Source organism: Dunckerocampus dactyliophorus, chromosome 2 (genome assembly GCF_027744805.1).
Source record: "Dunckerocampus dactyliophorus isolate RoL2022-P2 chromosome 2, RoL_Ddac_1.1, whole genome shotgun sequence".
NCBI classification, from domain to species: Eukaryota; Metazoa; Chordata; class Actinopteri; order Syngnathiformes; family Syngnathidae; genus Dunckerocampus; species Dunckerocampus dactyliophorus.
In genome coordinates, this window is record NC_072820.1 from 36,508,287 (window position 1) to 36,522,036 (window position 13,750).

General features: G+C 43.0%; 1 protein-coding gene across 1 annotated transcript; it reads right to left on the minus strand.

Moving 5' to 3' along the window:
- Positions 1-413: 413 nt before the first annotated feature.
- Positions 414-4,917, minus strand: prr35 (proline rich 35). Its single transcript, XM_054767891.1, has 4 exons — positions 4,782-4,917; positions 4,132-4,191; positions 1,485-2,925; positions 414-1,417 (listed from the first exon to the last, which is right to left on the minus strand). Exons 3-4 carry the CDS (start codon positions 2,885-2,887, stop codon positions 655-657), a joined length of 2,166 nt encoding a protein of 721 aa, XP_054623866.1. The 5' UTR covers positions 2,888-2,925; positions 4,132-4,191; positions 4,782-4,917; the 3' UTR covers positions 414-654.
- Between the last annotated feature and the right edge of the window lie 8,833 nt (positions 4,918-13,750).

Consider the following 13,750-nt stretch of genomic DNA (forward strand, 5'->3'; position numbering starts at 1 on the left):
TAAAGGCAAAAATGTAAAATTTGTCCGGTTCATTCATCATTTAAAATGACTTCACTTTTGTTTTCTGCATGAACATCTATAATTTTTCTCTATAACATTTATTTTTGTTAATATGTTTGGGTGTCCTGCGATTGGCTGGCGACCAGACCAGGGTGTACCCTGCCTCTCACCTGAAGTCAGCTGGGATAGGCTCCAGCATGCCTGCTACCCTAGTGAGGATAAGCAGCATAGAGGATGGATGGATGGATGTTTGGGTGTCTTGAACGTATTAATTGCATTTCCTCAATTTTCGTTGGGCCTTTTGGAAGGAATTAATAACAACAACTGAGGGCCCACTGTAATTTGCCCATACCAGCCAAATATTACAAACGCTTGCGTTTTGTTTCCCTTTTATGACAAAGTGATTTTATTAGAAGAAATCCCGTGTGTATAATACATTTTATTTTCCAATACATCAAAGACAAACATCTTTATAAAAGCATTGAGCCTTTGAAACACTATACAATGATTTGATATCATGACTGATTGTCAAGTTGAAGGTTTCCAATCAAAGTGGTGACAATCGATATTCATAGTGCATGTGTGAGATCATTCTCTTTTTGGAAAAGGTGCTTTGGAAAAGTTTTTGTGAGAAAAAGCAAAAGACGTGTTCTTTTAATTCTCAGTAGCTGTCAAAGGGCTGGGGGGACATTGCCCTTCCACTCGCTGTATGGATGGAGGTCTTTTGGCCACTTTGGAGGAGGAGGGAATGTCAGCAAACATGACAGACCTGCCATCAGGGCAGAGGAGTACGCTGGAATCCGCCTCGCACTTTGTGGTTCTGTTGGGCCATAAGGCCTCGGCTGGACTGTGCCTGATGCTGAGGGCACCCTGAGCCAGGACCTCTGTGTTCATCACTGATGCTCCTGCGTTACTCATCTTAATGAGCATCTCTAATGATTGCTTACGGGTCTCCAGCATCATGGCCTTCCTCTCCTCCTCCTCGTCTTCCTTCCCATCCTCATCTTCCTCCTCCTTGGTTTCTGTGGTGTTGTCCTTAAGTCCCACATCCTGCTCTCCTCTCTTGAAGGAAAGATCCAGAGGCCCATCACTCTGGCGGGCCGTGTGCTCCAGCGCTACGTGGATGTGTGAGAGCTCATTGCGGATTTTAGTCAGGTGCTCCCAAAGATGGTGCTGCACGGGAAGCTCCTCCTTCTCCAGGTGGGAGATTTTGCGCTCTGCCTCCTGGTACTCTTGTAACGCCTTGGAGAGGTCACTAAGGAGGACAGCCACTGACTCAGAGGTCTCCTCCCCGATTGGATGGGCTGTTGTTGGGTTCTGGCTGCTGAGCCCCCCAGAAGTAGACCGAGAGGATGTTTCACTTCTTGGACTGTTGAGATGATCCATGTATAAAGGTTCTGATGATCTTGTCTGTGAACTAAAGAGGGGAGAAAGTTCAAGTTCCTTCTGCACCAACCTCTTTATAGAATTAAAGAAGATCTTACCTGCCATGGAGTAGAAGCTTCTCTGGTGCCATATTTAGTGTAGAAGCTGCCTTGATGTTCTTCAGAAGGTCCAAAGGGAAGCCCATAGTTGGTTTCTTCTCCATGGTGGCCTCATGATTCATTAAGGGGGCTGCTGTCCTTTTGAGGCTCAAGCCCGGTTTACCTTCCACTTTATCCCCCAAACTGTAGCCCTGTAGGTCTGGAGAACCCCCCTGAGGGGACACGCGACCACCCTGGGAGACGGTGGTGACCCCGGGCCTCAAAGCAGGCACTTTCCACAGATTAGCTTTGGGCTGGAAGCCAGACAAGGAAAAGGTATCTAGAGTGGATGTTTTGGGTACTTTGGTGATGTCACTCTGACTGGAGGCCGTTCCGAAGCTGTGCTCACACAGGAACGGGTAGTAGAGCCTCGGAGGAAGGAGAGTTCTGTCCGAGTGGCTGCTGGAGGCCGGGTGAATCAGCTGAGCTGCCGACGCCAGGAAAGGGAGCTGAGCGAGCTGTGCGTGAGTCTGAGCGGTGACGCTTGTGGCGGGAAGCGCCGAGTTTATGTAGGAGAAAAGGCTCGGACTGATGGGGTAGCCCACCCCAAGCACCGAGAGGTTGATCCCCGCTGGATCCTGGTAGTCCACCAGGTTTGGGGGAGGAGGGTAACACGGGATTGAGCTACTGACACGACTCTGAGCACCTTCAGCTTTGGTCTTGGTAGAGGTCAGCAGGCGCCACTGGTCTGAGAGCAGCCCTGGAGTCGTCATGCACGCCTTTGTTAGCTTGTAGTGCTTCAACTGGGCCTCCACCTCCACGGAGCGTGCTCGCAGGAGCTGGTCCTCCAGGGATAGCATGTCGGACATCAGCAACTCTGAATCTGCCTTGCTTTTCATTCTGCTCTCTGCAGCGTCCCCTCTAGTGCACGTCTCTTTCACTAATGCCGTCACCTCCGCTCCCTCCTCCTCCTCTTGTCCCCTGCTCTCCCGATCCTCACCTTCCTCCTCCACGTTCCTCTGCTGCCTCTCCTCTGTCCGTGTTACCAGCTCTTGTGCATCTTTGCCAGCAGCGTGGAGGCCCTGCTGGAACGTTCTCAGCTGGTCCGGATGCAGGATGTTGCCCTTCTTATAAGGCCAGTCGGACTCGATGAGCAGGGACAGGGAGTTCTTGCAGAGGCTGTACTTCATGTGGTTGTACAGGTGGGACTTCTCCATACAGGTGAAGGGGCACTGGAAACACTTGTAGTTGTAGGGCTTGCCCCATGGCCGAGGGATATAGTGGGGCTTTTTGGGCTTGCGCTCTTTGTGTTTGCTGGCAGACGTCACTTTGCACGAGTCGTCTTTGGACATGATTGATTGAGAAGATTGTGTGATTGTGTTCAGGTTATTGATGTTTGGATGTTTAGAGTCAGCTTTGAGCATCTCTGCTGATGGGAGGATGCATTTTCTTAGCACCAAACCTGTGAACAAACAAAATGATTTTCATTAGAAAACTGTGGCCCGCAGTTTGAATACAAAACACATACAAAATAAAATAAAAAAAAAAAATAAAAGCAAATAATATCAAAGTGGCCATCAGTGTAAGAAGTTTGGACCCCCACGCAGCAGGACGCCCAGTGATGTTTTGTTGTCTACCTGAGCTACGGGGCACCACTAACCCAGGTTGAGGTTCTCACAGTACCTGCCAACCATCATTACTTCCAGCAGAGAGTACCAGGCCCTGGTGAGGTTCTAGGCTTGGGGGCAAATGAGCCAGGAGCTGTGCACCTGTGCAGGGGAGGGGGCGGTATAGCCCAGCCCCTTGAAGGCCAGCTAGCAGGCATGGCGAGGCCGGGCTGCGGGTAGCGCATGGTATGGTAAGGAATAGATGTGGTGATGGGGGGGCGGGGTTTATAATGCCTAATGAGGGCCTGGCGTCATGCCTGGGGGGCATCATTAGTGCCATAGCTGGGATCTGGGTCAGGACATGGTGCATAAGTTCAATTGCTCTCCTGTTCTGGGTCATACTTAAGAACTTGGCAAAGAATTCATTGCAGGCATGAATTTAGTTTAATGAAGAATAAAGTCAACTTTGTTCTTCTTCCACTTCAGAGCCTGCGGTGAATGAAGATGTGAGGAGCTGCTTTCAGGCCTTTGTTGTCTTTTTATCCTTAAGCCATTCCAAGATAAAAGTGTGAAGCCTATGCTCAAGGTAAGTAAATATCATCTTTTCGAAATTGTTTCAAATGCTGATAAATCCTCTCCCAAAACTGTCCCGTTAGCGCCTAACGACCATTCCATTGACTCCCTTGTCCGCCTCGGGGCTCTGACCCTCATAATGGAGCCTAACAGCTGCTGCTACCAGCCGATCAATACAAATAATTTTTTTTACTGTACATTTTCTCCCCCCCACACACCTCTTCTGTCCACTATGTCTAGCTCCATGGCCTCTGACTGTGCACTTTGGGAGCCCCCCCTCATGTCCCCTGCCCATATCCAAAGCCTGCGGTCTTGTTTTGGCTTTTACAGCTGATCCAACAAGCTGAACCACTTGAACACGTATTGTTACAATTAAGGAGGGTCACCACTGTATCGACATGCATCAGCAAGCTCAGAACACAAACACCGATACCACATTATTTGGAAAAAAAGATATCTTTAAACTGTAATAAATGTTGTAAAAATACCATTTAATTATGACTTCAGCGATGATGAGCTGTTTGTCTCCCACTAAGAACGGGAAGGTCCTGTAAAGGGGAAAAAAAAATTAAATTGGAGAAATGTGGAAAAATGTCAGGTAAAACTACAAAATTACCCTTTTTTTCAAATTAGCAAGCTAATATGTTTTAAAATGATCACAAGTAAAAGAATTACTTGATTGCAAAACAATGAAAGCAATATTTTTTTATTCACATTTAATATACATTTACGCCTTTATTAATTATTTTTTATAATTATAGATCATTTTTATATTGGGCACTGTAATTAATTTTCCCCATTCTCAACATACAATTTAATTACCTTTACATAAATATGAAAATATTAATATTTAATAATAATATTAATATAATAATAATTCAACCATATAGCTACAGTTGAAACATAAAATGCATCCAATTAATAAAAAATGCTAAACATAAAACCGCAACAAAGCCATCTTTAATTGCATAATTTAGGTTTTAAATCCAATTGCAAATAGTAAAAATTTACCTTTCATGTTGCCTAAGCCACAAAGCAATGCTTCCTCATGTCAACACACTTTTCTTAGTCCATGCAATACCACTTTAGGGCTTTATTGCTGTGATAATTACAAATAAACACATTGCTTCAAGTTTACCTGCTGGAGATGGTGGTGAGACGGTCTCTGGTGGTGGCAGTAGTAGTTGTAGTAGTAGTGGTAGTCAGGGTAGATGTAGTTCTATCCTGGTGCGGCTGCCTGCCTGTCACTCCTCCTGTGCGCCGCTTCGTCCCGCTCAAATGGGAGCACGGGAGGGAGTGTGCACATATATATATTGACTAGGAGCATCGCCCTCAGGCACTACAATACAGCAGCCAACAACCCCCACCCCACCCCACCACCTTAGACCACTTTACCACCACCTCCACTTTGGATTGTCAAATGTGGTCTCTACCTTGCAGCCAAGATGCAACTTAAAGGTTACACTAGTGATGGCATCCTGTTTTTTTTCACTCCTTCATAACGATTTATTGCATATTGTGGTTGTCCAAAGAAACATTTTTTCTACACATTCACAAGTTTTTAATAATTATTTAATTTATTTTTTTATATGAAGATTCATGCTCTTCATTGGCCCTCTGAAAAAAAGGTCATCATCTTAATAGCCAATCAAATGACTCTACCACCTGAGCCATGCGGCCCCATATAAATGTAAAGTAACCTAAAGAAGTCCTTTCAATATCCTCACTCATTTGGATCTACTGACAAAAATGTCAGCTACCAATAAGATGATTATATATTAATCTTTTTTCCACTTTTAAATGAGTCAATCTTTTAAACCGAGTTCAGCCTGAAATATGTGTATGTGTATATAAATTCTATTCGGGGGATTTTCACCACCATGTAAAGGCCAGTATGTTCGTAATACGCCGATACGACAACGATACATACACACCATTATCCAACAACAATAGCGACACATACTTATCAGTTCAGTAGCAAGGCTCCTTTGCAGAAAAAGGTAAAACTTTGCTACATGCTTTGAATGGGAAAAAGTAGTGCCATCTGGTGGGCAAAATATATACAAAAAATGAAATGAAATTGCATTAGTTACTGTTTATGTTATGTTTAAATTATTATTTATGTATTGATATAATAAATGATTTATTTTTTTTTTACACATTTTTAGTATTTTAAGTTAATGGCTTTTGGTAAAGTTAATGGCATTGGCATTGGTTTTCAATGGGACATTTTTGGTCCCGAGGGACAAATGTGTCAGCTTTTGTGTAACTTTGCCATTTTAGGCAAATTTAAGGAACCGAAATGATCATTCGAAAATGTTAAAAAAATATATCCTCATATATGCATTTACCACAGCCAAAATGAATGGCACAAAATGTCCTGAAGATCTCTTAAATGTTGAACTTTTATTTAACCTATTAAGCAATTAATTTTGTGTGAGAAATAATATATGCCTCCAAAAAGTAAGAATATAATATCAAAATATAAAAATGAGAAGTAGAATGTATCCAAAAATATCAAATCAATGCTGATTAGGTATTGTAATATAACGAAAACAATAAGCAGAAAAGAAGCTGCTTTTACTAAGTCTGGGAGGACTTAAGTAAGTTAACCTCTTCTTAGTCTCAGTAAAGGAAGTGACTTCCATGTGCTTGAAGAGTTGCAGTATCTTCTCTTCCTCCTCCATGTCACTGAGCGCTCCTGTCTTTCCTTCTGATTGACCAGACATCCTCTTTCCCCCGCTGTCACATTTGCTACAGATGGTTAGGCTCTATGGAGTGGCCTGTCAGTCCCCATTTGGCCGCCTCAGTGCGACAGCCGGCCCGATGGCTCGTGAAGGGCCCCTGACTTCCACGCCACACGGACCATGACATTTGACAAACACGGTGCTTGTGCACGGCCAATGGGATGGTGAGATGATATTATTTCTATGTTAAATCCTGTTTTAAGCCTGCCTGATGCTGTGCAAAAGAGGTGAGGCTGAGTTAAGTATTGAGGAGGAGCTTAGGGTCCTTATGGAGCAGCATCTGTGGAGGCTGACAGCAGCACTCCATTACTGCTCTGAGAAAGGAACTGGAGGGCTCCAACAACACACCCACCAGGCAGAACCAGCTGTGCCCATGTATCCAAACACACACACACACTCACATTCTGCTGCACGTCTAAAGAAGATTTGTTTAGAATAGAAAAGTATGTTGGATGGATCCCCCAACTTGAGATGGAGTGTTCCTCTCCTTCCACTTTCTGAGTTTGAGGCCTGAGGTGGAATAGCTAACAGCTCCTCACTGAGCGTGTGCTGCTGGGCACATTAACTAAACTCATATCGCTCTCAGCCAATATCAATTATTCACCGCAGGCCCCCAGCCCCTTTCCCCTTCCTTAGCAAAGGAGAGCAACACCTCAAGCTATTCCCTGCTTTCTGTCTGCCAGGATTTTCAGTCATCCACTTCATCCCGGAGTTGGATTAATCGAACTGGACCTGCAGAATGTTCTTAAAGATTCTTAAGGAGAATAACGTTACTAATAATTCATCACAATCATAATATTATTCTAGCAATATTACTACTCCAATGTTACTACGGTCCACACAGTACTACATGCACACAGGGTAAGTAACATTTTGGCCTCAAATTATTTTGTCTGAATATGTACCTAATATTTTGGGTGTACCTAATAACTTGACTGCAGGTGTACATATTATTAAGGCCAAGTAATTTGGCCGCAAGTGTACTTAATATTTTGGCCCCTTGTGAACCTAATATTTTGGGTGTACCCAATATTAACACCAAATGTGTACCCAATATTTTGGCTTCTGAGGTACCTAATATTAAAGCCAAATGTGTACCTGGTATTTTGGCCTCAAGTGTACCTAATATTAAGGCTAAATGTGTAAAGCTGCAACGATTAATCGATCGATTCATCGATTAAGCAATTAATCGACAACTATTTTGGTAATCGATTCATCGTTTCATTTAAAAATGTACTGTAAATATCCTGATATTAGCCTCTCAGATGTGACTATTTTTTTATTCCTTAGTCATCCATGAAAGTAGATCTATTGTCTTTGCATTTCAGGCAAAACAAGATAGTCACACACATCAGGTTTGACTTTGGAAAAGAGCAATCAACATTCTTGCCTCTATCTGATATCTAGCGAAGCAAACCACTGCAGAGGTGTGTGTGTAGAGCGTGCTTAAGAACATTTCCACGCAAAGGATGGGATTTATCCACTTGTACTTGTGTGTAGGAAAATGCATACATTTATGCACAACTCTTACCATGCGTACACACAAAACATACAGTAGTGGTAGAACCGTGCAACAACAAATAGCTGTGCATGTCCAGTGCAGGCCATATCATCTTGCTACTGTACGTGCCGATGCCAAACGCAAAGCCTGCCCCTAAATTATATTTATTGGTTATTTCTTATTTATTTATTGGTGATGTACATGTAGCAGTCTGCACCAGTGACTCGATGATTTAAGTGTTGTCAGTTGATTGTTTATACTTCTCTACTTCAGTTTTGGTGTCAGGGAAATTCCTCTTCCTCGCCCTCTTTGCTATGATTTTGGGGTTGGAAAAAGTCCAGTCATGCATTTTTGAAGGGATTGCTGCTAAGAGGTGGAAATTTAAAATGTGGGGCTTTTTTTTCATCCGGTTCATCGACTAATCAATAAAATAATCGACCAATTAATCGGTTATTAAAATAATCATTAGTTGCAACCCTACAAATGTGTACCTAACATTTTGCATGGAACTGTACCTCATAATTTGAGCGCAAGTGTACCTAATACTAAGGCCAAATGTGTACCTAATGTTTTGGGTGTACCTAATATTAAGGCCAAATGTGTACCTAATGTTTTGGGTGTACCTAATATTAAGGCCAAATGTGTACCTCATATTTTGGGTGTACAGTGTTCCCTTGTTTATCGTGGGGAGTGACTCACGCATATTTCACTCCTCTGACCTTGGCCTTGACCTCGTGCCGTTTTGCTGTACTGTAGCGTTTTTGTAACCTTGTTAAAACATAGTCACTTCTGTCATCGGATTTTGGTCTTCCTCCTCCTCGAACCGAAGATTCATTTATTCCATAACGGTGCCCTACAGCCACGTAATTTTTATCTTCCTTCACCATGTCCAGAAGTCCAACTTTTTGTGCAGAACGTCTTGTCGACTGTCAGGGAAAACATTTGCAAACATAAAGAGTTCAGAGTCACACGGTTAGCTTCTTCTTCTTCTATTGTTTATTGGTGGTTGGCAAGCAGCTCACACGGTTAGCTGTTTGATAGGATGAACACAACAGGAGACGTCACAAAGGAGTTTGATTGACAAAGGTCTCCAGCCAATCAGAACACAATGGGCGGGTTCTCCCTTTGCCAATAAGGACGCAGAACAATGGCCGCGGGTTCTCCCTCAGCCAATCATGACGCAGAACACAATGCGTGTTTGTTACGGCTCCCTGTTGTCTAGGGAAAGAGAGACACGTAACATAAAAGGACGGACAAGATGATTTGGAGTGATTTTATTTTACAAACGGAAATGAGGTTTGGCGCCCGACAATTTAAATGAAACAAACATTCACCAGGCGACCTTAGCCTGAGTTTATTAAATAATAAAAATGGTAACTTAAAAATGTTCAGCCGATGAATGGGCCGGTGCAGTGCAGTGAGGACTCTGAGGTCGGCGCTGTGGTGCGCTGGCGTGCATTGGAGGAGCGAGAGAGAGAGAGCCACGTCACCTCTGCTGTTTTTTCCTCTTGGTCCGCCTTGGCTGGCCAATCCGGACCTGCAAACAATAAGTCGGGTTGCAAACAAGAGGTCAGGGCCCACGCGCATGGCACATAACATCGTTCATAGGCTGTAAAAAAAATATAAATATAAAAAAAAAAAAAAAAAAATGTGCACTAAAAAAATCTGTGAAACAGCGAGTTCGCGAAAGGTGAACTGCGATGTAGCGAGGGAACACTGCAACTAACCATTTAGCTGTAGGTGTACCTATTATTAAGGCTAAATATGCATCTAATATTTACGGCAAAGAAGCATGTAACATTTGGGCCTCAGGTGTACATAATATTTAGGCCAAATGTGTACCTAATATTTAGGTCAAAGGTGTACCTAATATTTTTGACTTGCGGGTGCATAATTTCACCACATGTGTACCTGATATTCTGGGTGTATCTATGATCACAGCCTGAGGTATAGTCAGTATTTTGAACATACAGTAGGTGCGCCTAATATGGTTACAATGGTTGAATGATACTTACACTAACTTCTGACAAACATCTTGTACTGTTATCTAATTCTCTTGCAGTGGAATACAACGATGGAATTCCTGTCAGAAATGTCCATTAACATTTCTAAATCCTGACGTGACATAAAATGGACAAGTGTCCTTCTACTGAGGTGACCTGCCCTCACAGTATGTCAGTGAAGAGCGCTGGGAGCGAACAATGAGACATTTTCACGTTCACACTTAAATGAACACACGCAATGATACACATGAGGGCCGGATGAAGACTGGCCCTCTTCCAAAGTGTAAAAGGCAGCCTTCAAAGTGAGCTGGCTTTCATACGTGAAAAGGGCAGATATGAAGGTTCAGCCATGATGACACCTAACAGTCATTGGGGCTTTTCTCTGCAGACACACGTAACCTTCTCCTTCATCTCAACACACAACCACATTTACATAAACTACACTTTACTTCACTTTATTAAACACTGTCTTCATTATTAACTAGAATGGTAATGCAAAATAAGTGAATGGAATGTATCACTTCAGTCCTGTGGGAGGCAGTATCGAGCATTAAAACAATGAAGACAATGAAGCCCATACTTTACAAAACTTGTTTGGTGGCCTTGAACACCTTAAAGCAGGGTTGTCCAAAAGTGGCACGTTGTAGAAATACAATTAAACAAACCAAAAAAGAAGTATATATATATATATATATATATATATATATATTAGGGCTGTCAAATGCTAAAAAATTAATCTGATTAATCATGGTTTTCAAATTAATTAATCATGATTAATCACCATGTCACACTACATTACCTTATATTACCTTATCATTTTCCTATGCATTTTCAACTAGCAAAGAGTACATTTGGCATACAGGAAGTGAACAAATGTATTGCAATTGATGTGAAACGGACGGAGGGTAGGATTAAATCTTCCTACTCCTTTTTGGACATGTAGAACAGTAAATCGTACTATGTGATGTATTCAATGTAACTTGTATGCATGTTCAAACTAAACGAAACTATTATCATTATCATGTCTGAAATATGACCGTTTTTACTGTATTTTATTGAAAGAAAGATAAATGACAGGGTAGGATTATATGTACAGTATTTGTATGCACACATGTCTGAAAATCTATTTACCTAACTCTGGTTTCTTTAATAGCAGAATATTTGAATCACACTTTAACTGTGTTGTTATGAGCAATGAGGAGTTGCATTCAAAGACACCACCAAGTTGAATTCACATGTTTTGAGTGAATTTTCTTGGATTTCTGAACAAACTCAGCTAATGGTACTTCCGCATTAAGAGTTACAAAGTGAGTGATCAGAATATCCACTTATTGTTTTTCATTGCCTTTCTGTTTATTTAGATCACCCATACACGCATAATAAAGAAGTTGTTGTGATGTTCAGACTGTCCACGAACGCATCTCGCAGTCTGTCTCGACAATGAGGAAGCGTTGCAATGAAGGGACTAGAGACATGTTTGTTTGGAGTTGGAGAACATATGTGTGTTGGAATTGCACTGCTGTTGATTTGTTCAGGTAAGACTAAAGTTATAAAAGAGCGTCAGGCACTGTGTGACTGTGGGGAGCTACATGGTGCCGCCGTCTGTCGTCATAGAGAGCCGTGGCTTGCCATGATGTGTGTGCATTAATTAAGCTAAATGTAAAATATTAATAATAATGTAATTAATTAAATATATTAGTTACCCCCGTTAACGCGCAACTTTTGACAGTCCATGATATATATATATTAGGGTGGTAAAGGGAGGGGTCACAGGGTGAGAACCAGAGATGCACTCTTGTCTCTTGGGTCACGCAGACAGGAAACAACTGCTTCCTGGATTGCCCACCTTTCCTCGGACTTGGAAGCTTTTTCTTTCTTTAAAAAAAATAAATAAATTGCAGATTTGGGTGTCACCTGATGGGGAACTTTTTTTTTTTTTCCAGATTTGGGTGTCACCTGACGGGGGAAAAGCAAGTGGAAACGAAGGGAAGCAGCTGATCCTGTCAGAGCGCATCACTACTGCTGTCCATCACTGCGCTGACCTTCAGGGTGTGTGTGTGTGTGTGTGTCAACAATGTGTAAGTATGTGCATATTAAGTCAGTGACCCACAGGGAGTGCATGTGTTTGTTCATCAATGTAGGGTGTGTGAGACCATGTGTGTACACTGGAGCCTTGATCCCGTCTAGTGTGTGTTTGTGAAACCTTAGGGGGGTGTGTCTATATCAACGCAGTCATGTGTGTACGTTAGCTCATGTAGCCGATAGCTCCACCATCATCAAGCTTGTTCGCTATCTTTTACAAATTCCCACAGCGTGCAGGATACATTTCTGGACAAATGTGTCCAAACTGTGAGGACAAAAAAGGGTGGTAAATGTCCATATGTGTTGGGACCTCAGCACCAGCGAGGCCTCATGCCGGGACCAGACTTGTATTCCCTCAGCAACACACTCCAGGGACCAAGCACTCCTTGGATGCATGGTGTCACTCAATTTCCCAGCTGCGACCAGCCCCCGCCCCATCGCTTCCCTGCCCCTCATCACTTTCCTTCAGTATGAGGATGGAGAGAGCGCCAACTCCTGGAGGACGCCTGTGTGACGCTGGCTGTCCATGCGGGAGGAATTGAGGGAGACAGGGACCAAAGGCCGTCAGCTCCATCCCTGAGGGTGCCTCGGCCTCCCAACTACAAGTCTATGTTTTAGCAAACCATATGTTCACCCCCCCCACTCCTGCCCCCCTCAGCCAGTTAGCAAATAAACAAGTCAGGAAGCCATAGCTTGAGGGAAGTCTTGTTTTTCCTCTCAGTGGCTGTCAGCCTCATGCTTTTTTACCGCCTCCTGCTCTCGCGTCCCATCATTGAAGATGGATGACAAGTTGATGGAGAATCATGGTGGAAGGTTTCAACGCCCAATAAGCAAAGTATTTCTTAGCAAGCAAGGGACTATTTAGTACCTATGTACAACCATGGGCCAAAATAGAAGACCATACATAATATTTAATAAATTAATTCATTCATACATTTCTATAATATAATATAATATACAATATAACATAATTATTATTGTACAATAGCTAAAAAAATTGTGTATATTGTTTAAATAATGAATAATATTGATGTTTCACTATGACAAATAGAAATGTGACATTTTTAAAATGTCATCTTCATAAGACATGACATTGAAGGGCCAGAGACCAAGAGACCAGACCGTCAGCAATGCTACACCACCTCTGTTAACAGGATGGAAATTGACACCATCCAATGCACTACAGCATAATATGTCAGCTATGAAGCACAACAACATCATGAGACATGTCCAGCTGGGAAGAGGAGGATTTGGTGTTGCAATGAATAAACCAACTTTACGCAAAGCTTCAGCTTAACAAGGGAGGAAAATGGTGGTAGAGGAGGTGCGCCGCCAGGAGGAGGCTGAAATAAGCGCAAAGGCTGTCTCTCTTGCCAAGCAGTGACAATGGATGAGGTGGGAAGGCGTGGAGAGGAAAAAGCTCATCTGGACGCAGCTCTGGGAAATGGAAGCAAGCAACATCAGTTTCATCATAAGAGCTACAAATGATGTGCTCCCATCCCCAAAAAACCTTCACCAGTAGGACCCAACCTGCACCCTCTGCCCAAACCTAGCGACTCTCAAACACATCTTGACCAGGTGCAGGACCAGCCTCACACAAGGCCACTACACTTGGAGACACAATCAGGTCCTCAAGTGTCTGGCAGCAGCCCTTGAGAGCAAGAGCAACACCATCAACTGCTTGCCCCTGAGAGCTACGAATTCCAGTTCTCTGCCAACATTCATTCGAGAGGAACAGAAACAGCCTAAATACCCCCCTACCAAACCAGACGCT